Below are 26,897 nucleotides of genomic sequence, written 5' to 3'. Positions count from 1 at the left end.
CTGATTACTTGCTGTACCTGCATACTAACTTTTTGTGTTTCATGCACAAACACCCCCAGGTCTCACTGTACCGCAGCACTTTGTAATTTTTCTCCATTTAAATTATAATTTGCTTTTCTATTATTTCTGCTTAAGTGGATAACCTCAGTTTCCCACATTATTTCTATCTGCCAAATTTTTGCCCACTAACTTAGCCTGTCTATATCCCTTTGCAGATTTAGTGTGTCCTCCTCACAATTTGCTTTCCATTTTTGTATCATCAGCAAACTTGGCTACATTACACTCAGTCCCTTCATCCAAGTCATTAATATAGATTGTAAATAGTTGAGGACCCAGCACCGATCCCTGCGGCACCCCACTAGTCGCTGTTTGCCAACCAGAAAATGACCCATTTATCCTGACTATCTGTTTTCTGTTAGTTCGTCAATCCTCTATCCATGCTAATATATTAGCCCCAACCTCGTGAACTTTTATCTTGTGCAGTAACCTCTTATGTGGCATCTTATCGAATGCCTTCTGGAAATCCAAATACACCACATCCACTGGTTCCTCCTTATCCACTCTGCTCGTTACATCCTCAAAGAACTCCAGCAAATTTCCCTTTCATAACACCATGCTGACTCTGCTTGATTGAATCATGCTTTTCCAAATGTCCCGCTACTGCTTCCTTAATAATGGACTCCAGCATTTTCCAAATGACAGATGTTAGACTAAGTGGTCTATGATTTCCTGCTTTTTGTCTGCCTCCTTTTTTAAATAGGGGCGTTACATTTGCGATTTTCCAATTTGCTCGGACCACCCCAGAAGAGAGAGCAGGATAGAGAGAAAGTACGGGATAGAGAGAGTGCGGTATAGAGAGAGCGGGAATGGGAGAGAGCGGGGGAGAGAGAGAGCGGGAGAGAGAGAGAGCGGGAGAGAGAGAGAGCGGGAGAGAGAGAGAGAGAGAGAGAGCGGGAGAGAGAGAGAAAGCGGGAGAGGGAGAGTAAGCGGGAGAGGGAGGAGTTCGGAATCTGTAAAACAAGCTTTGCATGTGAAGGGGAATGAGCACATTGGAAGAACTGGTTAGAGTTTGGGTCATGCCAGAATGAATAGAAACGTAAAGCATTCGGCCCCGTCCATGCTGTTAGTGAGAGGCGTATCGGATAGAACGGGATTAGATGGACCAGACCCCTGCTGGTTAGCACTATGTCTGCACCTAGCCAGCTAAGGACCACTGGGGTAGGGGCTCACACTCATTCCCAAACCGGATACCTGCAGCTTCTTCAGCCCCTCCATGTATTTTCCTTCTACATCCTGTATCTGGTCCTTTAGCTCAAAGATTTCCTGGGGGAGAATCAGACAGCAGAGTGAATAGAGAGAGAAAAACAGAGAGAAATGGTGAGACAGACAGAGGCAGAGAGACAGAGGGGTAAAAAAGAGAGAGGGAGAGAGAGAGAGAGAGACAGACAGTAAGACAGAAAAGAGGGTGAGCGAGAGATAGAGACAGAGGCTGCGAGAAAGACAGAAAAACAGATGAATAAAGGTCCAAAGAAGACAGAGAGAAAGATAATGACAGAAACAGAGCGAAAGAGTTAGCAGGGGAGAAAGAGAAGTAAGAGAAAGTGGGAGGGAAAGTAGAGAAATAGTGAGAGAGAGACAGAATGACAGACAGAGACAGAGAGAGAATGACAGAGACAGAGAGACAAACAGACAAGAGTCAGAGGCAGTTGGATAGAAAGAGATAGAGATAGAGAGGGAGGAATAAAGACAAAGAAGGGAAAGTGGGAGACAAACAGAGATATAAAGTCACGGTGATAGAGAGTCAGAAAGAGAATGACAGAGACAGAGTGTGAGAAAGAGACAAAGAGACAAGCAGAGTGGGATAAAAGGAGAGAAAGAAAGAGAGACAGAGAGAAAGAAGAGACAGAGATAGCAAGAGGAAAAGGAATGACAAGAGACAGTAACAGAGAATGGCAGATGGTCAGAGTAAGACAGAGAGGATGGTGGCAGAGGGAGAAAACGGGAGAGACAGAGAAAGAGGCAAAAAGAGAGTAGGGAAAAGGGAGAGGAGAGCCAGAGAAAAAGGTAGACAGAGAAAGATGGAGAAAAAAGAGGGAAGAGAGACAGAAAGCGGGAGGTAGGGGGATAGAAATACAGAAACAGAGACAGGAAAAAGAAGAGAAACAAAGAGAGAGAGAAAGATTTTAAAAAAGACAGGACGAGAGACAGAGGGCAGACCCAGAGCGAGAAAGAGAAAAAAGTAGAAAGAAAGAAAGAGAGGCAAAGACAGTGAGTATGAGAGACAGAGAAGGACAGATACGCCGAGGAAGAGAGACAGAGGCACATGGTGGCAGCACTGTAGGGAGATAAGAATGATGAAAATGAAATTCTACACCCAGATACAGGCCTTTCCCAGAATCCATGAGCTGACACCACAGGAGTACATGAGGGGTCGGCAATCCCAGCGGGAGCATCACCTCCAGACTGACACCCCTTCCTCTCCCACTGAAGGTATGTTTCGGAAATTTGGGCATTTGCCAGTAAATTTTCAATCTGTATTCCCGGCAAGTGAGGCTCCCCCACAGGGAGCACAATCCTTGAAATGACACTCCCCCCCGCCCCGACCTCGCACTTCCCTGCACCATCCCAAATTCTTCCTACCTTGATCTCTCGAATGGAGCCTTCAGTGTCCATCGAGGTGGTGGTGTCCCCACTGCCTCGCCTCGATGAGGTGCCCCCCAGGGAGGCAAGCGTAGCAGCAGAGAGGCTCGAGGCTGCTCGGGATCCCTGAAACAAAAAGCATGCCAATTAGCCAAGTACTCACACGGACCGAAGATTGTACTGCAGCCCAGGACTGATGTCTCAACCTGTTAATCACTACTGGCCACCGTGCCACATTTGCGGCCCCTGGAATTCAGCTTCCAGCAGGCAAGAACAGCTCCAACTGGAGAGGGACGACCAAAACCAATGCCAATTAGACAATAACTGAATGTCAAATTGAAAAGGGGTGTTGTAAATTAGTGACGGAACTAGGAGATCGATGGTACTGTGCAACTCATGTCCTTTGGACATCACTCACTTTCCCCTTCCCAGCAAGTTATTACGTCCACAGAAGACATGCTCGATGGGCCAGATGGTCTTTACCTGTCCGTCATTGTTCGTATGTTTGTAAGAGCCATAGCCCACAGGGAGCTTGACTATGTATCTAACCCGTGCTGTACCTGCCCTAGGAGTGTTTGATGGGACAGTGCCGAGGGAGCTTTGTCCTCTGTACCGTGGACTGTGCCAGCGGCTTGAAACTGCACCCGGCAACAGACCGTCGAGGGGAGAAAACTTGTGGCAAGTTCCTCACCTTTTCTGTAAAATCTTTCTCCAACCTTTCTTCCACCTGCAGGGAGGAGAGAAGGGAGAGGAGTTTAGAATCACAACCGCCATCGATAGCTGACACCCTCAAATAACATGCGCCTGAGAACTGAACTGAGCCCAGTGAGGTCAGTGCCCATGGAATCAGACCCAGTGAGGTCAGTGCCCATTGAACCAGACCCAGTGAGGTCAGTGCCCATGGAACCAGACCCAGTGAGGTCAGTGCCCATTGAATCAGAGCCAGTGAGGTCAGTGCCCATTGAATCAGACGCAGTGAGCTCAGTGCCCATTGAATCAGACCCAGTGAGGTCAGTGCTCATTGAACCAGACCCAGTGAGGTCAGTGCCCATTGAATCAGACCCAGTGAGGTCAGTACACATTGAATCAGACCCAGTGAGGTCAGTGCCCATTGAATCAGACCCAGTGGGGTCAGTGCCCATTGAATCATAGCCAGTGAGGTCAGTGCCCATTGAACCAGACCCAGTGAGGTCAATGCCAATGGAATGAGACCCAGTAAGGTCAGTGCCCATTGAACCAGACCCAGTGAGGTCAGTGCCCATGGAATCAGACCCAGTGAGGTCAGTGCCCATTGAATCAGACCCAGTGAGGTCAGTGCCCATTGAACCAGACCCAGTGAGGTCTGTGCCCATGGAATCAGACCCAGTGAGGTCAGTGCCCATTGAATCAGACCCAGTGAGGTCAGTGCCCATTGAATCAGACGCAGTGAGGTCAGTGCCCATTGAATCAGACCCAGTGAGGTCAGTGCTCATTGAACCAGACCCAGTGAGGTCAGTGCCCATGGAATCAGAGCCAGTGAGGTCAGTGCCCATTGAATCAGACCCAGAGAGGTCAGTGCCCATGGAATCAGAGCCAGTGAGGTCAGTGCCCATTGAATCAGACCCAGAGAGGTCAGTGCCCATTGAATCAGACCCAGTGAGGTCAGTGCCCATGGAACCAGACGCAGTGAGGTCAGTGCCCATTGAGTCAGACCCAGTGAGGTCAGTGCTCATCTAATTAGACCCAGTGAGTTCAGTGCCCATTGAATCAGACCCAGAGAGGTCAGTGCCCATCTAATCAGACCCAGTGAGGTCAGTGCCCATTGAATCAGACCCAGTGAGGTCAGGGCCCATTGAACCAGACCCAGTGAGGTCAGTGCCCATTGAATCAGACCCAGTGAGGTCAGTGCCCATTGAATCAGACCCAGTGAGGTCAGTGCCCATTGAATCAGACCCAGTGAGGTCAGTGCCCATTGAATCAGAGCCAGTGAGGTCAGTGCCCATTGAATCAGAGCCAGTGAGGTCAGTGCCCATTGAATCAGAGCCAGTGAGGTCAGTGCCCATTGAATCAGAGCCAGTGAGGTCAGTGCCCATTGAATCAGACCCAGTGAGGTCAGTGCCCATTGAATTAGACCCAGAGAGGTCAGTGCCCATTGAATCAGATCCAGTGAGGTCAGGGGCCATGGAACCAGACCCAGTGAGGTCAGTGCCCATGGAACCAGACCCAGAGAGGTCAGTGCCCATTGAATCAGACCCAGTGAGGTCAGTGCCCATTTAATTCTGACCCAGAGAGGTCAGTGCCCATTGAATCAGACCCAGTGAGGTCAGTGCCCATTGAACCAGACCCAGTGAGGTCAGTGCCCATGGAACCAGACGCAGTGAGGTCAGTGCCCATTGAATCAGACCCAGTGAGTTCAGTGCTCATTGAATCAGAGCCAGTGAGGTCAGTGCCCATTGAACCAGACCCAGTGAGGTCAGTGCCCATCGAATCAGACCCAGTGAGGTCAGTGCCGATTGAATCAGACCCAGAGAGGACAGTGCCCATTGAATCAGACCCAGTGAGGTCAGTGCCCATTGAACCAGACCCAGTGAGGTCAGTGCCCATGGAACCAGACGCAGTGAGGTCAGTGCCCATTGAATCAGACCCAGTGAGGTCAGTGCCCATTGAATCAGACCCAGTGAGGTCAGTGCCCATTGAATCAGACCCATGAGGTCAGTGCCCATTGAATCAGACCCAGTGAGGTCAGTGCCCATTGAATCAGAGCCAGTGAGGTCAGTGCCCATTGAATCAGAGCCAGTGAGGTCAGTGCCCATTGAACCAGACCCAGTGAGGTCAGTGCCCATTGAATTAGAGCCAGTGAGGTCAGTGCCTTTTGAACCAGACCCAGTGAGGTCAGTGCCCATGGAATCAGACCCAGTAAGGTCAGTGCCTATTGAACCAGACCCAGTGAGGTCAGTGCCCATGGAATCAGACCCAGTGAGGTCAGTGCCCACTGAATCAGACCCAGTGAGGTCAGTGCCCATGGAACCAGACCCAGAGAGGTCAGTGCCCATGGAATCAGACCCAGAGAGGTCAGTGCCCATTGAATCAGACCCAGTGAGGTCATTGCCCATTGAACCAGACCCAGTGAGGTCAGTGCCCATGGAACCAGACCCAGTGAGATCAGTGCAAATTGAACAAGAGTTAGTGAGGTCAGTGCCCATTGAACCAGACCCAGTGAGGTCAGTGCCCATTGAACCAGACCCAGTGAGGTCAGTGCCCATTGAACCAGACCCAGAGAGGTCAGTGCCCATTGAACCAGACGCAGTGAGGTCAGTGCCCATTGAACCAGACCCAGTGAGGTCAGTGCCCATTGAATCAGAGCCAGTGAGGTCAGTGCCCATGGAATCAGACCCAGTGAGGTCAGGGCCCATTGAACCAGACCCAGTGAGATCAGTACCCATTGAACCAGATCCAGTGAGGTCAGTGCCCATCTAATTAGACCCAGTGAGGTCAGTACTCATTGAATCAGATCCAGTGAGGTCAGTGCCCATCTAATTAGACCCAGTGAGGTCAGTGCCCATGGAATCAGACCCAGTGAGGTCAGTACCCATTGAACCAGATCCAGTGAGGTCAGTGCCCATCTAATTAGACCCAGTGAGGTCAGTGCCCATGGAATCAGACCCAGTGAGGTCAGTGCCCATTGAATCAGACCCATGAGGTCAGGGCCCATTGAATCAGACCCAGTGAGGTCAGTGCCCATTGAACCAGATCCAGTGAGGTCAGTGCCCATCGAACCTGACCCAGTGAGGTCAGTGCCCATCAAACCAGACCCCCTTGAGGCCAGTGCCCTTCAAACCAGACCCCCTTGATGTCAGTGCCCTTCAAACCAGACCCCCTTGAGGCCAGTGCCCTTCAAACCAGACCCCCTTGATGTCAGTGCCCATGAATCCGTCTCCAGTGAGAGTCAGTGCCCATCGAACCAGACCCAGCAGTGTGAAACTCGCAGAAGCACAACAAAGTACAATATAATGAGATCATACACAATGTGGTCACTGGGATAACTGACTTATTGCTTTCAATATGCAAACAGCAAAGCACAGTTAATCCAACACAATTTACTGTTGTGTGATACCAAAACCAAAACCTTGAACCAAATTACTCCCACCACCAGTGACAGACCTGTGCCCACCAGTACTGTACCCCAGTTTTATACAGTGACAGACCTGTACACACCAGTACTGTACCCCAGTGTTATACAGTGACAGACCTGTACACACCAGTATTGTACCCCAGTGTTATACAGTGACAGACCTGTATCCACCAGTACTGTACCCCAGTGTTATACAGTGACAGACCTGTACACACCAGTATTGTACCCCAGTGTTATACAGTGACAGACCTGTATCCACCAGCACTGTACCCCAGTGTTATACAGTGACAGACCTGTACACACCAGTACTGTACCCCAGTGTTATACAGTGACAGACCTGTACCCACCAGTACTGTACCTCAGTGTTATACAATGACTGACCTGTACCCACCAGTACTGTACCCATGTTATACAGTGACAGACCTGTACCTACCAGTACTGTACCCCAATGTTATACAGTGACAGACCTGCACCCACTAATACTGTACCCCAGTGTTACAGTGATAAACTTGTACCCACTAGTACTGAACCCCAGTGTTATACAGTGACAAACCTGTACCCACCATTACTGTACCCCAATGTTAGTGACAGACCTGTGCCCCCCCAGCACTGTACTCCAATGTTACAGTGACAGACCTGCACCTACCAGTATTGTAGCTCAGGTGCTTCGATGGGAGAGTTAATATACTAGAGGGAGGGGCTTTGTCAAACTCAGACATAAAGCAATGTAATTGAGATATGGGTCCACCTTGTGCCCAGTCCAAGATATAACATGATGTGTGCACAAAATGGTTCAATTTCCCACATGCTTACATTACTTTTGTTTTTAAATCCAACATTTGTCAACTGGACTGAGAGAATCTGCGACAGGGTAACACAACACCAATATTTCGGGATCAAGACTGGCCCAGGTGGTGGAGTCAATGCTTCCAATCAGGCTGCAGCAGGATGTGAGTTCACAACTGGATTTGTAGAACTGTTACCGGTAATCTTCACCTAGTGAAGGTTTCTGTTGAGGTCGAGAAGGAGACGAGGAGGAAGGAGAGGAGGAGGAGGAAGAGGGGAAAAAGCAGATATGCACAACAGTACAGAGCAAGTAATAGCGTCCTCACCACTGGACTTGCATGAGCCGAGCTCGCGCGGGACGAGGTGCGGGAGCCGGAGCCAAGAAAACAGTTGTATTCTGAGGGCTGGGTGAGCGGAAAAAGAGAGAGGATTAGACTGACAGTGTATAGGAGCACCTTATAACAGTGCTTGAATATAGTGACAATGTGCCATCAAGCATACAGCATGTGATGTCCCTCAAACATCGATAGTTTCATTGAGAGATTTCCACACCCCAGTGTTTGGGATCCAACTCTCTCTGGCCACCCATCAACACAAACATGCTCCACCTCCCTAAAGGCCCTGCTAAGGGCCTGATTCGGGACTGACCAAACGCCAGTGAGAAAACCGGGTGAGCTGTACTTGAGGGTCTGCCATCGAATCGCGGACAAAATCGGTAGGCACTGCCGAGGTCCTGGGTCTGAACTCATGCAGCCTCTCCCCTGACCCTTCGCCGCGCACCCCCCCACCCCCCCAACCTCCGACCCTTTGCCGTGGTCCCTCCCCCAACCCTATGCCACGGCCCTTGCCCCGATAGTGTTTAGTGCCTTTACTGTAACAAAACATCACGAGGCCCTTTACAGGAGCGAGTATCAAACACAATTTGACACCAAGTCACATATTGGGGCAGATGACCAAATGCTTGGTCAAAGAGGTAGGTTTTAATGAACATCTCAAAGAAGGAGACAGAGGTGGAGAGGTTTAGGGAGGAAATTTCAGAGGTTAGTGACTTGACAGCTGAAGGCACGTCTACCAATGGTGGAGCAATTAAAATTGGGGTGTTCAAGAGGCCAGAATTGGAGGAGCACAGAGATCTTGGAGGGTTGTAGGGTTGGAGGAGGTTACAGAGCTAGGGAGCAGTGAGGCCACAGAGGTTCAGTATAAGTTGGCTGTGAGTGCTCTGCATGTATACCACTCACACTGGTGAGGGTTGGGGGAGTGGCGGGGGGCGGGAGGGAGGGGTGGGGGAATCCAGGGCACTCATACCAACACCACAGACTCCAAGCTAGGACTGGGACCTGGTTTCATGTGGCCCTTGTGCCATGCAGAAAAAAACGGCCTCATTTTCCGAGGCTGGAGCTGGGGACAACGCTAGAATCAGCAGAGGACAGCAGTGACTGTAGGAGGGAGAGAGAGAGAGAGACGGAGACTGAGCCTTACTGCACGAGAGCTGGAAGTACTGTACCGGCGGTTCCCACTCCCGTCGTAGGCAGACATCTGGAAGAACGAAATAAGAGTGAGATAAAGATAACTGATGGCAGCGGCACGGCAAAGGCATCGGCGAATGATGGACACGTGGTGTAGCCATGCAGAGACCGATCGGTGAGGCGGGGGGAGGCAGTGTTTAGAGACCACTTCACAGCACAGTGCACAGACCCACACAATGCTCAGCAAGCGCAGGGAGACGAATCACTGACTCTTTGGACCCAAGAAAGATAAACTGGAGAATTTTCTAAATGTTGAGAAGTTAGGAACGTAGAGGAGTAAAAAGCACTCAGAAAGGCTTATGGAATATTTATCTCAAGGAGACTGAAATACAAGGGAATAGAAGTTATGCTTCAGTTGTACAGAGCTCTGGTTAGACCCCATCTGGAGCACCGCACCCCAGGAAGGATATATTGGCCCTGGAGGGGGTGCAGTGCCGATTCACCAGAATTATACCGGGGTTAAAAGGGTTAAATTACAACAACAGGTTGCATAGACTAGGCTTGTATTCCTTTGAGTACAGAAGATTAAGGCATGATCTGATTGAGGTATTTAAAATGTTAAAAGAATTCGATAGGATAAATACTGAGAAATTATTTCCTCTGGTGGGGAAATCCAGAACAAAGGATGATAATCTTTAAATTACAACTAGGCCCTTCAAGAGTGAAATCAGGAAGCACTTTTCCACACAAAGACTAGTGGGACCAAAAGTCTGTGGGTGCTGGGGGACAATCGGGGCTCTCAAGACAGAGATCAATTGATTTTTGTTGGGTAAGGGCTATGGAGCTAAGGTGAAAAAATCGAGTGAAGAAAGATATTAGCCATGATCTAATTGACTGGCAGAACAGGCTCGAGGGGCTGAATGGCCTCCTCCTGTTGAAAACAAACCCATTCACCACAAACAACAGGAGTTCGCTATTCACACCAGGGTGTCTGTTGCCTTATTTTATTAGCCTTGCAATGTCTTGGGGCTAGACTTTCCACTTAGATCGCTGGGGCCCAAAAAATAGGCGATGTTCCAGCCTTGGCGATGTGTCAGCCTTCATGATCGCTGGAACATCGCCCATTTTTGGGATCGCGACTTTCAGCTCAGCGATAGCCCAGCGTGTGGAAGGCAAAGCTTCCCTAGCAACGGCCTTCTGCGCACGGAATTCTTTTTGGTAAACAGGTTTTCCTGTGTTTCGGGAGGTATGGGGCCATCCACACATGCGCAGAAGGTAAAGGGAGGGGGAGGAAGAGAGGATAGAGAGAGGAGAGGAAAGCAGAGTCACAGAGGAGAGAAAGAGAAACTTTGACAAAAATGTCTTCTTCAGAAAACAGTGTGCAAGAGGGGGTAGGAGGAGGGCAAATGAGGCCCTCATCCAGGAGGTGCACTCCCGGTGGGCCCAATTAACCCGGGGTGGGCATGGGAAACCTCCACCCTGGGCTGACAGAAAAATTTGGAACGAGATCGCTGACGTTGATATGTCGGCATCCCATGAGGGAGGGGATCCGTCCAGTGCTGGAAGCGCTGGAACAACCTGATTGCTTCTGCAAGAGTAAGTATAGATTTTATATTGTAATGATGCAAATTATAATTATAAATCTCCTGGATTGAATATAAGCTTGTTATTCTTACATATATATTACATATATTCCCTGTTAAGATCTGGACAGGGCTATGAACCTGCACCCTTTTTAAGTCTCTCTGGCTGCTGTCACTTACACAGTGACCCAGCATGGACTGGGGGAGAGCTGCCTTTGCTCACTGTCTGCCCTGGGACACTTTGGGACATTAGCTCCTGTCATTACTGAGTTCAATGGTGATTGTAGTGGAGAGAGATGTTTTTGTCAAGCATTAGCTCCGAAACACGATCTTTGTTATAACCGTGCATCAATTGTGGATAAAAACCCTATTAACATATAATGTTGACGACTGCTGTCTTTCCATGATATCATATCATCAATCAGCTTATGCTATGCTCTTTTCACGTTTGCAGAAGAAGTTAGCGAAGAATAGGTCCAAGCGTAGGCAAACCGGAGGAGGCCCTGCCCAGCTAACTCCGCTCACGGAATTAGAGGAATGGGCGGCAGCACTCGGGGTCCACACTCGGCCGGCCACCCGCGGTGAGGGAAATCCCTCGCTTGCGTCACGTGAGTAATATGTTAAGCAGTGTTAAAGTAATGTAACGTTATTTCATTATAATATATGAATGATGTCATGTTATGCATGCAGCCTCTGTGCCACTCTCAGGTTGACAACATAAGAACATAAGAAATAAGAGCAGCAGCAGGCCATCTGGCCATATGTCCCCTTCTCTGTCCACTTCCCATAATCATTCTGTCTATCTCCGACTGATCCAGCCTCCACAGCTCTAGAAACATAGAAACATAGAAAATAGGTGCAGGAGTAGGCCATTCGGCCCTTCTAGCCTGCACCGCCATTCAATGAGTTCATGGCTGAACATGCAACTTCAGTACCCCATTCCTGCTTTCTCTCCATACCCCTTGATTCCCCTAGTAGTAAGGACTTCATCTAACTCCTTTTTGAATATATTTAGTGAATTGGCCTCAACAACTTTCTGTGGTAGAGAATTCCACAGGTTCACCACTCTCTGGGTGAAGAAATTCCTCCTCATCTCGGTCCTAAATGGCTTCCCCCTTATCCTTAGACTGTGTCCCCTGGTTCTGGACTTCCCCAACATTGGGAACATTCTTCCTGCATCCAACCTGTCCAAACCCGTCAGAATTTTAAACGTTTCTATGAGGTCCCCTCTCATTCTTCTGAACTCCAGTGAATACAAGCCCAGTTGATCCAGTCTTTCTTGATAGGTCAGTCCCGCCATCCCGGGAATCAGTCTGGTGAACCTTCGCTGCACTCCCTCAATAGCAAGAATGTCCTTCCTCAGGTTAGGAGACCAAAACTGTACACAATACTCCAGGTGTGGCCTCACCAAGGCCCTGTACAATTGTAGCAACACCTCCCTGCCCTTGTAATCAAATCCCCTCGCTATGAAGGCCAACATGCCATTTGCTTTCTTAACCGCCTGCTGTACCTGCATGCCAACCTTCAATGACTGATGTACCATGACACCCAGGTCTCTTTGCACCTGCCCTTTTCCTAATCTGTCACCATTCAGATAATAGTCTGTCTCTCTGTTTTTACCACCAAAGTGGATAACCTCACATTTATCCACATTATACTTCATCTGCCATGCATTTGCCCACTCACCTAACCTATCCAAGTCGCTCTGCAGCCTCATAGAATCCTCCTTGCAGCTCACACTGCCACCCAACTTAGTGTCATCCGCAAATTTGGAGATACTACATTTAATCCCCTCGTCTAAATCATTAATGTACAGTGTAAACAGCTGGGGCCCCAGCACAGAACCTTGCGGTACCCCACTAGTCACTGCCTGCCATTCTGAAAAGTCCCCATTTACTCCTACTCTTTGCTTCCTGTCTGACAACCAGTTCTCAATCCATGTCAGCACACTACCCCCAATCCCATGTGCTTTAACTTTGCACATTAATCTCTTGTGTGGGACCTTGTCGAAAGCCTTCTGAAAGTCCAAATATACCACATCAACTGGTTCTCCCTTGTCCACTCTACTGGAAACATCCTCAAAAAATTCCAGAAGATTTGTCAAGCATGATTTCCCTTTCACAAATCCATGCTGACTTGGACCTATCATATTACCTCTTTCCAAATGCACTGCTATGACATCCTTAATAATTGATTCCATCATTTTACCCACTACCGATGTCAGGCTGACCGGTCTGTAATTCCCTGTTTTCTCTCTCCCTCCTTTTTTAAAAAGTGGGGTTACATTGGCTACCCTCCACTCCATAGGAACTGATCCAGAGTCAATGGAATGTTGGAAAATGACTGTCAATGCATCCGCTATTTCCAAGGCCACCTCCTTAAGTACTCTGGGATGCAGTCCATCAGGCCCTGGGGATTTATCGGCCTTCAATCCCATCAATTTCCCCAACACAATTTCCCGACTAATAAGGATTTCCCTCAGTTCCTCCTCCTTACTAGACCCTCCGACCCCTTTTATATCCGGAAGGTTGTTTGTGTCCTCCTCAGTGAATACCGAACTCTGCATCACTGAATTCCACATAGGTGTACTACCATATGTACGACCGTACAATGCATCATTATGTAACGTCTCTTGGTCTCATTTATTGTCGTAGTGCTGCTCCTCCTTCGTATGCCAGCACAGCGCAAGAATGTGTACCCTTCCGTTCTAATAAGCTCAATTGTGTTTTGCAGGTCCAACAACACCAATGCGCAGCGAGGGAAGACCTCAACCTGCACAGATGCAGGTGGTCCTCACCACGGGTGGGGAGAAGATGATCTGTCAAAATCAACCGAGCCTGAGGAAGTCACGGAGGAGGGTGCCCCTAGCATCCCACCAGCTGAACTTTCACCTGTGGGACCTGCGGCCATAACGCCGTCTTCAACTGAAGAGGTAGCGGGACCAAGCGGCGTGCAACTGGCGACGCCAAGGCGGCCATTAGTGCCCTCGCAGACCCCATGGAGGTCAGGTCAGCGAGGTGAGCACACGCCTACCCTGACCGATCGCGTAGAGGGCTTGACACGACTGTGCGAGGAGACTGTCGCGATAAGCCGCGACCATCTCCAGGCGTTTGTGGCCTTCACGGAGGACTTCTCCCGGATGTCTGCTCGCCAAGCGGAGATGTCGCAGCAGACGCTCCTGGAGATGCCTGCACAGACCGCCGCCACCAATGCCTTGCTGCATGCATTTTTGGCGGGACACGGCACTGCACCCCAAGGTGCCGTGATCCGACACACCACAAACACCAGCACACAAGCGAGGCAGGAGGAAGCACTTCCTTCTGACTCGGAAGGCAATTGGCCAGCTTCGTCTTCCCCTCCAACACCCCCCCCCCCACGTCAGGAAGTCTTGACGTTGCCCACTGCATGCCAGCTTCGTCTCAGTACCTGGGGACCAAAACGGGTGGGTGGGGCTAGGACACGGGGGAAGGTGGGGGGGGTCCAGGATCTGGAAGGAAACGTGGCCGCAGGTAAGGGGGGGGATGGGGGGGTGCAATGTTTTTTTATAATTATTAATATTGTTTATAGAGCAGATCCCACAAGCGGGATGATGATGGGGGAGAGCGGGATGGGGAAAGGGGAGGAGAGCGGGATGGGGAAAGGGGGGGGGGGGGAGAGCGGGATGAGGAAAGGAGGGGGGAGTGCGGAATGGGGAAAGGGGACGAGAGCGGGATGGGGAGGAGCGAGAGCGGGATACGGAAGAGTGGGATGAGGAGGGGAAAGAGCGGGATGGGAGGGGGGAGCGCGGGATGGGAAAAGGGGGAGAGAGTGCGATGAAGAGGTGGGAGAGCGGGATGGGGAAAGGGGGAGAGAGCGGGATGGGGAAAGGGGGGGAGAGCGGGATGGGGAAAGGGGGGGAGAGCGGGATGGGGAAAGGGGGGGAGAGCGGGATGGGGAAAGGGGGGGGAGAGCGGGATGGGGAAAAGGGGGGGAGAGCGGGATGGGGAAAGGGGGGGAGAGCGGGATGGGGAAAGGGGGGGGAGAGCGATGGGGAAAGGGGGAGAGAGCGGGATGGGGAAAGGGGGGGAGAGAGCGGGATGGGGAAAGGGAGAGAGCGGGATGGGGAAAGGGGGAGAGAGCGGGATGGGGAAAGGGGGAGAGAGCGGGATGGGGAAAGGGGGAGAGAGCGGGATGGGGAAAGGGGGCGAGCAGGATGGGGAAAGGGGAGCAGATGAGGAGAGCGGGAGAGTTATTGCCAAAGGCAGAGTAGAGACAGCTGGAGTGGGTGATGGGGAATGGAGAGTGAGGAGCGGGTGATGGGGAATGGCGGGAAGGAGGAAGGGGTGAGAGCGAAGGGTTAAGCGAAGGTGAGGGAGGAATGCAACACACGAGGTTTTAGTGTGAACCAGGAGGTGGTTTACAGGAAGAACCCAACCGTGCCCCACACAATGAGCACGGCAGGAGATTGAAAACCAACAAACCGCTGTCTCCTTCCTGAGCCACTGTTTTGATGATTTCAGACTGTCATCACTGTACCAGGAGCTCTGTGCATTACCAGTGAGTGAAAGAAACACAACAAAGCATTACAGACAGTTACCGCAGCAAACAGCTCAGCTCAAACTGCATTCGGGGACCGAATGACTGACAGAATTCTGACTATGAAGACTCACACTCACACACGCAACACACACACACAAAGTACTAACCCTACTGGACTGTTTACTCGGTCCAGATCCACAGGACAGCTGATCAAAGCCATTTGCCTGTCAGGAGAGAAGAGCAGTCCATAAAGATCGATTGAGGTGCGGGTGGCAGCAAGAGGGGGAGGCGGGGAGTGGGAGCCTGGCCTTGACCGATCCTATCCCACCCTTGGTTGGCACTATCCCATCACGTCTGTGGGCACATTCGCGGGCTCCCACCCAACAATGAGGGCCCCCCACAGCCCTACATCCACAAAGCGGAAATGTGACATGATACAGTATGTGCCTGTGCCAGCTCTTTGAAAGAGTTATCTAATTAATCCCACTCCCCTGCTCTTTCCCCATAGCCATGAAAATTTCTCCTGTTCAAGTATTTATTGAATTCCCTTTTGAAAGTTAGCATTGAACCTGCTTCCACCGCCCTTTCAAGCAGTGCAGTCCAGATCACAACTCGCTGCCTAAATAAAATTTGTCCTCATCTCCCCTCTGGTTCGTTTGCTAATTATCTTAAATTTGTGTCCTCTGGTTGATGACCCTTCTGCCACTGGAAGCAGTTTCTCCTTATTTACTCTATCACAATCTTTCATAATTTAGAACACCTACTAAATCTCCCCTTAACCTTTCTCTGCTCCAAGGAGAACAACCCCAGCTTCTCCAGCCTTTCCACATAACTGCATCCTCTCTAAGTCCTTGACGTCCTTCCTAAAGTGTGGTGCTCAGAATTGAACACAATACTCCAGCTGAGGCCTAACCAAAGATTTATAAATGTTTAGCATAGCTTCCTTGCTTTTGTACTCTATGTCTCGGTTTATAAAGCCAAGCATCCTGTACGCTTCTTTAACAGCCTTCTCAACTTGTCCTTCCACCTTCAAAGATTTGTGTCTGGTCCCAGAGGTGAAAGGCCAATGCCTAAACTGAATGTACTTCCCCCTTAAGAACAAATACACAATAATGGAATAAATTACACTCCTCAATGAGCAGATTTAGACATGTCTGTGTCTGGGTCAGGCTGGGCTCAGTAACGAGAACTGTTCCCATGGCACAACCCACTGTCCCAACCCACTGTCAGCCAGGATCTTATTGAATGGCGGAGCGGGCTCGAGGGGCCAAATGGCCTACTCCTGCTCTTATTTCTTATGTTCTTATAACCATTCTTTATTATTAAACAAGACTTATTTTATATTAGCTCTGATCAAAATAGATCTTTTCATCTTGTGTGGAATTCAGTCTGAATACCCACTCGTCTCCTGAAATCTGTGGAGATCACAGCATCTTCCAGTCAGAGGGCGGAAGTACTTAAAGACTGTGGCACTGCGGAGACGAACGGATAGCCCTTACAATCCAGCCCAGACAGGTCTCCTCAGTCTGTAACCAATCGTGAGAGTTTGAGCCATCTCAAACCAGATGCCCAGGTCAGGGGCTACAGCATAAAACTGCTCCAAACAGGCAGCAATTGACAAAACCACTCATGCCACAGATAGCCACTTCAGGAAAAGGAAGTTTCACCATGCAGGGGGGAGACTTCTCAGGTTGGGATTTGGACAGTGTAGAGGGAGCTTTACTCTGTATCTAATCCGTGCTGTACCTGACCTGGGCGTGATTGATGGAACAGTGTAGAGAGAGCTTTACTCTGTATCTAATCTGTGCTGTACTTGCCCTGAGAGTGTTTGATGGGACAGTGTAGAGGGAGTTTTACTTTGCTGTATCTGACCCATCACATTGTCTCCTACTATAGCCCATTCTGTCCAAGGAATTAATCTCCAAGTCTCCTTACCCCCTCTTACTGCACCTTTGTTCCAAAAACCCAAATTTGGTATACTCTAACTACTACTTCCTGATTTACTGTCAGTTGAGGCTCAGTGGGTAGCACCCTTGCCTCTGAGTCAGAAGGGTGTGAGTTCAAGACCCACTCTGGAGACATGAGCACCTAATCCAGGCGACACTGTCGGAGGTGCAGTCTCTCAGATGAGATGTTAGACCAAGGCCCCGTCTTCCCTCTCAGGTAGATGTTCCCTGGTGTCCTGGCCAATATTTGTCCCTTAATCAACTTCACTGAAACAGATTATCTGGTCATTATCACAGTGCTGTTTGTGGGAGCTTGCTGTGTACAAATTGGCTGTCGTGTTTTCTACATTACAACAGTGACTGCACTTCAAAAGTACTTCATTGGCTGTAAAGTGCTTTGGGAAATCCCCAGGTTGTGAAAGGCACTATGTAAATGTAAGTCATTTCTTTCTTTCTTTGTTTCCTACTCCATCTGCTTTACTATTCTTCTCAACCTCGGTGAAGTACTGCCTTGCAAAGAGTGCCTTTCAGTCAGATGGAAAGAAACAAAGAGTAAAGGCGAGCTGTCAGGGAGAGCAGTGGCCGGAATGGGTCAGCAAGTAGCAGGCCTGTCTAATCCTGTACTGACACATACAGAGGCTCAAGTGCAGTGAGCGGGCTCATCCCCTGAATGAGGCTCTGCATGAAAAGGACGAGGGGGCCGAGTGCTTCTACACAGCTTGGCGTCGCTTCCCTGCGGTGCATGCGGAAAAACCTTAACATCGTTAACGTAGGTATTGCTCCCCCGCCCCTCGCTGCGCATCTCACGGGCACAGTTGTCTCCTCTCCTCGCCTGAAGTCCAGGTCCGTGAGTGCCAGCTGAACCCTGGTGCCTCACCCCAAGCAACTGATGGGGGGGGGGGGGGGGGGGGGTGGAATTCCACCATGGGGGGCTTCACAACAGAACCCAACCCTGTCCTCACCCGACACCCATGTGCGCAGGCACGCATCTATCCCATGGACTCCCTTGCCCTCCTTTCACTGCTGAACTCAGAGCAGGGATTTATTAAAAGGGGAGAGGTTGAGCGCACTGCAGCCGGTGCCTTTACCCATGCTGTCCCTCCACATGATGGTTGGGAGCCCCGGGTGCTTCGAGATCCGGGAAGGGGGCGGGGGGGAAGTGGGGAGGGGACTGTGCCACCCGCCCCTCTGGGCTGGGAGAGGCGCAGAAGGACGCAGAGTGTACCCGGGTACTCCTCAGAAACTGAGTGCCGCCGCGGCCTTTGCTACATACGGCTTTCGTTTTCTTCTTCTTTCGGCTCTTCTCAGCAACCTGTTTCACACAGAGCAACGAGAAAGTGAGAAAAGGTTCCAGAACAGGGGGGTGAGGGTGTGGTCTCGGCGAGCACGGGGAGGGGCTGCAAGTCACTCACAGTGAAACCCGACACAAACTATGCAGCACGCAGAGAGCTTGTCCCACCCGTGCCTCCTACCCATTCCCTTTGGCCTCCGGTTAAACCAGGAGGGGGCCTGCAAGAGGCTCAGTGAACCAACAAGGGGGAAGCTGGGAGTATGCTGGTGCAAGCAGGCCAAGCTGTGTCAGCGGTGGAGGCATCGACCCCCCTCCGCCAGGGTCGAGGGACGAGGGCCTCCCTCCTCCCTCCTCCCTGCGCATCCTGACTCAGTCACCACACCCGCTCCGGTAACCCGCTCGAATGGCCAGTCATTGTGCGCGAGTCCAGCGAGCGAGCGCTAGCAGGACGTTTGGGCTGAGGATACAGCACTCAAAGTTCACACACAGGGGCTATGGTTAGAGTAGTGGTTATGTTACAGGACTAGTGAGCCAGAGAATGCAAGCTCAAGTCCCAACATGACAGTTTGAGATTTTAATGCAATTTTAAAAAATTTGGAAATAAAAAGCTTGTTTCCGCAAAAGTGACTATGAAACTTTTGGGCTGTCGTTAAAATCCAATCGGTTCATTACTGTTATTTTAGGACGGTCTGGCCTATACATGACTACAAATCCACACCAACATGGTTGGCTCTGCGCTGCCCTCTGAAAGTGGCCCAGCAAACCACTCCGTTGTATCAAATGGCTGGCAGCAACACCACCTTCACAGGGCAATGAAAAGCAGGCAATAAATGGCCGCCTTGCCAGCACTGATTTTTCTCCCCTCCCCAACCCAGGAGCTCTGAGCAGTTGCAGCTCTCACCCTCCACCTCCCCGTAGGTGTTTGTTAGAAGAGGGGTATACAGACTCCAGGTGGCTCAAACATGCATCAACGCGTCAAGGACAAACAAGCTCCCATCCTGATGTAGTGACCCCCCTCAGCCCCCACCTCTTCCTCCCCCCTCACCCCACCACAAACCAGCACTTACCCCACTAGTTTACAGGCAGTTGTTTTTTACTCCAAGTTCTCCACCACCACCCAAAAGACACTGTCTCTTTCAAGGGTGCAGGCACCAGCTGCCCCAACACCTCCTGAGAGGCCATTCTTCACAGGTCAGGGTAGACAGTGAGTATCAGTAGGCTGGTGAACCATGTGTGTGAATCTGCCCAATACTCGCATTCACATACTTACACCCAACCACACAGAGACACATAAACACACCACGCAAATGCAAACACACACACACAGGCACACACACACACACCACCCAAGCACACATTTCGTGCGAACACACACACACATAAATGCAAACACACACTCACACACGCAAACACACAAACTTTCCAAGGGAAGCAGTGGGCAGGAATTGGGACCCCAGGGGCACAGAGGCCAATTGTGACCCCTCCGCCTGCGCTGCCTGATACACAAGACAAGTGTAGATCAGGGGACTGAGCCGGAGTCCTGGCTGTGCTGTGTGGATGGTGGAGAGAAAGGTCACCCTCAGTGGTGCAGTCAAGGAGCTGCACTGTGTCACTTCCTCTGATTCTTATCTCCAGAACTTCCTGTATCTCAGTCCAATTCCTCTCATGCAAAGTCTCAGGCCTTTTGCCCTGAGTTTTGAAATGCGTAGTTAGCAGATACGCAGCAGGCTGAAGGAGGTTGGCACCAAAGGTCATTGGCAGTTGGCTCTACTTCAATGGGGAGGGAGCAGGGAAGGAGAGCGTGCCAATGTTCGCCAGCTCTGAATGAGGGAACAATTTGAAAAGAGCTGACTGTGGAGCAGACCACCTGAGGGGACAGTTGCCTCACCGAGCACTGCATCAGTTGGACCCCAGCCTCAGCAACTGGGTGTGATAGTGTAGTGGTTAGGTTACTGGACTAGCAATCCAGAGTCCTGGACTAATTAACCAGAGAATATGAGTTCAAATCCCACGAAGGCAATTTGAAAATTTGAATCGAATTTTAAAAATCCAGAAATAAATAGCTGGTATAAGTAAAAGTGTCATAAAATCCCAATTGGTTCACTGATGGCCATCAGGGAAGGAAACTTGCCATCCTTTACTGGTCTGGCCTATATGTGACTCCAGTCCCACAACAACTGCCCTCTGAAATGACCAAGCAAGCCAACTCAGTTGTTTCAAACTGCTACCAAGAATAAGGAGGCCTATCACCACCCTCTCAGGGCAACCTAGGATTCGCAATAAACGTCGGCCTTGCCAGCGACATCCACATCCTGAATGATTGAAACAAAACACAGCCACAGCACAATAATTAGTCCAGTTCGTGGCAGGCACTCAGTGAGTTCATGATCTCACCCTTCCAGAGGTGCCAATACTCTCATAATCGGCCTGTCGGGTGAAAGGAGAAAGCAAAACTCATCAATAGAGAGGAGAGGACTGTAAACAAGATGAAGTGGGTTTGGTTAGCATAGGGGAATGGAATCAAGCACCAAGGGACAACATCAAAAATTCCCAGGCCAGGAAATTATGCTCTGAATGGAATTAGGCTTGGTGCTGTGGAAAAGCAGAAGGATCTAAGTACATAGATTCACAGGACATTAAAGACAGCACCTTAGGTTGATCAAGCTGTTAAAAAAGCTAATGGCATTTAAGGTTTTATCACAAGAGGGTATAGAATGTAAAAGTCATGAGGTTATGATGATCCTTTATAAAACCTCAATCAGACCTCAGTTAGAGAGTGCTGTGTTCAGTATTGGGCCCCACGCTTTAGGAAGGATATTGATGCTTTAGAGACAGTGTAATGTAGATTGACTGGGAACCTGTCTGGTATAAGGAAGTACATTAAAACTCAGCGCCCTTTTCATCAGAACATCGTGGATTAATGCGCCAATATGCTAAGTCCCAGAAATTCAGGTCATTTGCGCCTTCTATTAGTGCTAATGGGGCGCAAACAACTTTGCGACCGCTGCGACGCTGCTAACGACTCCCGCTAAATCCAGCGGGAGTTTAGTGGCGGCACTAACCCGTAGCACCCCGCTGCGCTGGCGATGCTGATGTCATCACTGTGCGTAGTGCCCCAGACCTTAAATTGCATATCGGCCCCCTGAAGCTACACCGGGCGATGACAGCAACAGCTTAAGGGGACGAGTACCAGGCGGCTGGCTGCTCGCGGAAACTTAAAGGGCAGGTGTGCTGCGGGAAAAAATAATTGGCCAATATTTTCCTGCACCCTATTAGCGCTTTCAACGCAGGGTCTGTGCCGCAATCGGTCAGTCCCGCACTCTGCTTGAGTGCCGGGCTGTTGGCACGGCATCCCCATTCCCCGGTGGTCCAGGTAGAACCTTTTTTTTGCTGCACAGTCTGCAGCTTGGGCCCTTCCCTTTAATTAAGGGACGAGCACCTCCTATGCCCAGTGTGTAGCGTGTGCCCTGCTCCCGCTGTGTCCGTTTATTTTGCGCTACATTTCCTATCGGGGGCGGCGACCCCAATTTCTCGCGAGAAGTGAGACGTCTGCGCCGTTATCCAATTCTTCCCCGTACCTGTTTAAAATTATGGAAGGATGGGACAGGGTAGTTAGAAGCAGAATGTTTTTAATAGTTCAGTGGTGTAGAATGAGGGCCATAAATACAAGATTTAGATACAAATACAAGAGGGCAGAAGAAACGTCTTCACACAGAGTTGTGAAGATGTGGAATTAATTTCCAGGGTTAGTGGTTGAGGCAGAAACTGTCAACATTCAAGATTAGACTGGATAGATGGATTCAGTAAAATGGGTTTGAGAGATATGGGGAGCAGGGTGGATAAATGTGAATTGGGACTATTTGCTCGCAGACTGGTTGGGCCGAATAGTCTGCTTCCGTGTTATAACTTTCATGTATTTCATTCTACACAAAGCAAGCTATGATCAGACAAATTAATACAATTAGTACAACTTGTTTGTAATAATAATTGTACTAAGCATACCCACATCAGTAAGTCGTCTTATTTCAACCAATAATGATTCGTGGGGTCTCACTGTTTAACACTGGGGTACAGTACTGGTGTGTACAGGTCTGTCACTATATAACATTGGGGTGCAGGACTGGTAGGTACAGGACTGTCACTGTATAACACGGGTACAGTACTGGTGGGTACAGGTTTGTCACTGTATAACACTGGGGTATAGTACTGGTGGGTACAGGTTTATCACTGGGGTACGGGTCTTTCACTGTATAACATTGGGGTACAATCCTGGTGGGTACAGGTCTGTCAATGTATAACACTGGGGTATAGTATTGGTGGGTATAGATCTCTCTCTGTCGAACACTGGGGTACAGTACTGGTGGGTACAGGTCTGTCACTGTATAACACTGGGGTACAGGTCTGTCACTGTATAACACTGAGGTACATTACTGGTAGGTGCAGGTCTGTCACTAACATTGAGGGTACACACAGTCCCCAAATCAGACTGTGTATACAGCACACAGTCCCCAAATCAGATGTGTGTACACCACACATAGACAACAGCTGGATGTATATTTCCCGGCTCCGTCAATAGTAGTTACATACTTAACAGTTATTAAACATCGGGGAGATAATAACATTCCTCAAGAATTGTGCGTCTAAAAACGATTGCTATGATTTCCTACGGCAGTGACATTTGAGTGTTCAGTGGCTGAATTCAGCCGCTCCAATTAAATAATCCCGACATCCTACAATAGCAGAAGCAGCATTTGACCAGTACTTGACACCATAACAGGTGTGGAACTAGAATCTACAATTTCTAGTGTTGCTGGTTAAAGGGAGGCGTGCAGAAATTGACCAGAGATCGTCCTATTCTACTTCCTGTGACTGAGAGCCAGCACTCCCACACCGAGCGAGGTAAGATCCACAACGCTGCCAGAGAGGGACCCGCCATGGAATCAAACCAACCCTCCAACAATCATTGAGATAGAAAATAAAATGACACTAACCCGGACACTGCCACGACTCCCCACCGACGTCCAGTCATCTTCATCAGACACCTGCACGAGAAACAAGTATGTGAGCAGACAGATAATACACACTGAGCAAACCCGAAATAGAGGGAAGCAGAGCAGGAAGCATGGGAAGGGGGCTGGGGGGGGGGGGCAGAATTGGATGTGATGATGAGGAGAGACAAACAGACAGAGAGAGTCACGGGACACTATGGGGGAATTTTAATACGGGTAAGTGGGTGGGAGTGGGTGCAGATGGGGGAGTGGGTTGGGGCAGTTATGGGTGCGGGCGGGTGGGGGCAGGGTCACGTGGGGCTGGGTGTGGGTGGGTTGGGTGGGGGGGCGGGAGTTGGTAGGGGTGGGAGTGGGTTTGGGCAGTTGGGGGATTGGGTGGGGAGTTAAATGGCCCAAAATTTGGGATGTTGGGAAGCTGGCTCCAACCTGCCGACATGAGGGTTTTACCCGAGGCGGGAGAAGGGGCGGGCAGCCAAGCCGCTCTCAGGAGGCGGGTTGGAATTTGAAATATGAAGCAAGCTGAAAGCCTGTGATTTATCTGGGCCAGCCGAGTTTGGCAAGGGCTGCCTCGGGGAGCACACCTTGTGAGCCAATGGACAGCACTCTTATCCACTTAAACACCCCACCGTTAGACCGCCACCCCATACAACCCCAGCCCCAGGATCAAAACCCCCTCTTGGCATCGGACCTCCCCCACCCCCCACCCCGGGGTTGGAGATCGGATGCTCCCATCGAATTGGGGATTGGGCGTATCTGGTCCAGTGGCCTCCTGCGGAACGTTCCCCGTCCGACTGGAAGCCAAACCTGTCAATCAGGCTGACTTGCGGGCCGTTAAATCTCCACCACGTGCAGGGAAACTCAGACTTCTGGGTTTTCCGTGCACTTCCACGCCTGCCCACACCCTGCCCCCCCGCCCCCCACTTGTCGATAAGTAAAAATCCCACACTGTACAAATCAAAATAGAGAGATAGAGCGAAACAGGAAAGAGATATGTAGAAGGCAAAAATAGGACCAGGGAGAGCAAAAGGTGAAAAGAGAATGAAAGAGGGAGAGATAAGAGAATGAGTAAGGTGGTCAGGAAGTTGAGAGAGTGACCTACAGAGAGGGGAAAGATGAGAAGGAGACAGACAAGGGAAGAACAGCTGAACTGAAATGTGTAAAAGTGGAAAGAGAGGATACAAACCGAAGTATGTCTTCTGAACCTGCGAGAGTATTTCTCACTGTCTTCCTACAGAGCCAGGAGGAGGAGGAGGAGAAAAGAGGTAGGAGTTTGTGAACGATTCAAGCAGTGGTACAGAAACAGTCAGTCAGAAATATTCCACAAACTGAAGGTAGCAAAGGGATCGCAGTTCATGCATTGCACACTAGCCCCAAAATGTGAAGACAGTAGCACACAAACCCCAGGCTGGGTCAAGGGAGGGGTGCGGGGGCAGATTCATTGCCTGTAGCAGGAACATGGGGCGGGACCCAGAATCTGCATCATTTTTTGCTTGCATCCTTTTATGACTGAGGGGGGTAAGGGGCAGAGGGGGTGGGGGAAGGATCCTCGTCCTACCCCTCATATCAAAGGGACGTCCTCTCTTCCATTTTCGATCCTCAGTGGAGCTTGGGCTAGTTGAAAGCTGCTGGTGAAGCCTGCATGAAAAGGCCCCAAGCCTTTGCTCGAGTATGTAATGGAGGCCACCCCAGAGGCCTATGACCAGAAGAGCTTACTTTCCGTTGGGGAACCAACACACATGGACAGACCCTAGGGTGGAAATTCCGTTTATAATGCCACCCATTAGCACGGGAGAGGGGCGGCTAAGGACTTACTGTCGGCGGGGAGCGGGTTCCTTGGCTCACGAGAAATTTAGTTGGCTGGTGGGGGCGGCGCCGCCAAGTGGTACCACTGCTGCTCTACGGCCACGCACGTGGTGATGTCATCGAGCGTGCAATGTCCCCTTGGCTCCATGGCTGCGAAATTAGATAGGTACGGTGGCCTTACCGGCAGGCGTTTGTACAGCTTTGAAAAACTGTCGCTACATTGGCGATCCTGGGGCGGTGTCATCCAGAGGTCAAGGCAAGTTGTTAACTTTAATTTTTTCAGCATTTATATATTTATGGCACCAATGGGTCAGGCACGTTTTCGGCACTTTTTTTCCCAGTTTCTTTAATTCGCATGCCAGCAGCCCACAGTCGGGAAATTCAGTAGGCCTCCTGAGCACTGCTCCGTTGGCGGCCGAGGATGAGTGTGCAACTCCACTTTAAGCGCACCTCTCTCACCTTTGGGTGGTAAAACTGAATTCAGCAGTTTGAGGTGGTGATTACTGCCTAGCGGTAAAATCACCGTTCAGGCGGTGACACCGGCTCCAAAACGGCAGTACCGAATTTCGACCACCCTGTATTTGGGTAACCCCTCACCCCCTCTCACCCCCGGTCCCCCGTCCCAATTGTAACAAAGACTGGGAAAGTGTCTGTTCAATCTGGAAATGGAGGACAACACTGGCCTTTCCTTTTGGATCCTGGATAGAAAGGAAACGTCCCAGCCACGACCTCATACACTCAAAGGACAACAGACACCACAATACGGCTTGACCAAGAACGCCAAGGTTTATTTCCAAATGCGAGGGGTAGGAAAAGGGAAGATTCTACAAATATTCTGACAGCGTAGACATTACCATCCATTGCTCGATGTCTCCCCACTTTGGATCCAGCCCATAATATTTCTACGAATAGAAAAGGAAGAGTTTAGGAGAGAGGGGGACAAACTGCAGGGACAGTTGTAAACGTGGAGTAGCGTAGATTGTGTTAAAGATCATGCAGTGTTTCAGGACCACAAACAGCAGCAAGACACAAACCCCAGCTCTGTATGGACTGGAGTAACCACAACACACGTTACTGAGCGATGTGAGAGACACAAATACAGAGACATCAGCTGGAGATAGAGACACACACCCACACAGAGACACACCCACACAGAGACACACCCACACAGAGACATACACACAGACACACACCCACACAGAGACATACACACAGAGACACACCCACACAGAGACACACACCCACACCCACAGAGACATTTAAGACTCTCCTTAAAACCGACCTCTTTGACCAAGCTTTTGGTCACCTGCTGCAATTTCTCCTTATGCGGCTTGGTGTCAAATTTTCTGTCTCATAACACTCCTGCCGCGCAGTGGGACATTTTACTACATTAAAGGCGCTATATAAATACAAGTTGCTGTTGTAAAATTCCCGCTGACTGCCGCTGCCCATAAACCAACGACAAAAAAAGGAGAGGTGCAAGTGAAGTTACTGCTTGTAGTGAGTAGGCCGCAGGCCCTGGGATAGATTAAACAATGAGACAAACACAGCACACAAAGCAGAGGACAAGAAGTCTCACCTTCTGAACCTGGTAAATCTACCGAGAGAAGGCAGGGGGAAAGAAAATAAGAAAAGATAGAAGTTAAGCAGAATGTACTTACAGGAGGAGTTGCACAGAGCTTCAATCAAAGGGAACTGTAAGCCACACCTGAAGCCTGAGGCCTTTTATTTTGCACATTCGCCC

The 26,897-nt window shown here is 50.1% G+C and overlaps 1 protein-coding gene across 2 annotated transcripts in view; it reads right to left on the bottom strand.

The window, feature by feature from the left end:
• Window positions 1–26,897, bottom strand: part of lrrfip1b (leucine rich repeat (in FLII) interacting protein 1b) — a 134,017-nt gene that overhangs the window by 42,748 nt on the left and 64,372 nt on the right. The window contains exons 4-14 of one of the 2 annotated variants that reach the window (XM_070876229.1): window positions 26,733–26,750; window positions 26,008–26,055; window positions 24,534–24,578; window positions 23,333–23,383; window positions 20,736–20,768; window positions 15,272–15,328; window positions 9,017–9,073; window positions 7,864–7,941; window positions 3,332–3,367; window positions 2,641–2,766; window positions 1,252–1,323 (exon numbers count right to left, since the gene is read on the bottom strand). In XM_070876229.1, the coding sequence (XP_070732330.1) occupies window positions 1,252–1,323; window positions 2,641–2,766; window positions 3,332–3,367; window positions 7,864–7,941; window positions 9,017–9,073; window positions 15,272–15,328; window positions 20,736–20,768; window positions 23,333–23,383; window positions 24,534–24,578; window positions 26,008–26,055; window positions 26,733–26,750 (621 nt within the window). The remainder of the gene's footprint in view (window positions 1–1,251; window positions 1,324–2,640; window positions 2,767–3,331; window positions 3,368–7,863; window positions 7,942–9,016; window positions 9,074–15,271; window positions 15,329–20,735; window positions 20,769–23,332; window positions 23,384–24,533; window positions 24,579–26,007; window positions 26,056–26,732; window positions 26,751–26,897) is intronic. The other variant, XM_070876230.1, reaches the window with a different exon arrangement.

The sequence above is a fragment of the Pristiophorus japonicus genome, chromosome 3, assembly GCF_044704955.1.
Source record: "Pristiophorus japonicus isolate sPriJap1 chromosome 3, sPriJap1.hap1, whole genome shotgun sequence".
NCBI lineage: Eukaryota > Metazoa > Chordata > Chondrichthyes > Pristiophoridae > Pristiophorus > Pristiophorus japonicus.
Note: the sequence above shows the minus strand (reverse complement) of the source record. Positions and strands in the feature narration are given on the sequence as shown.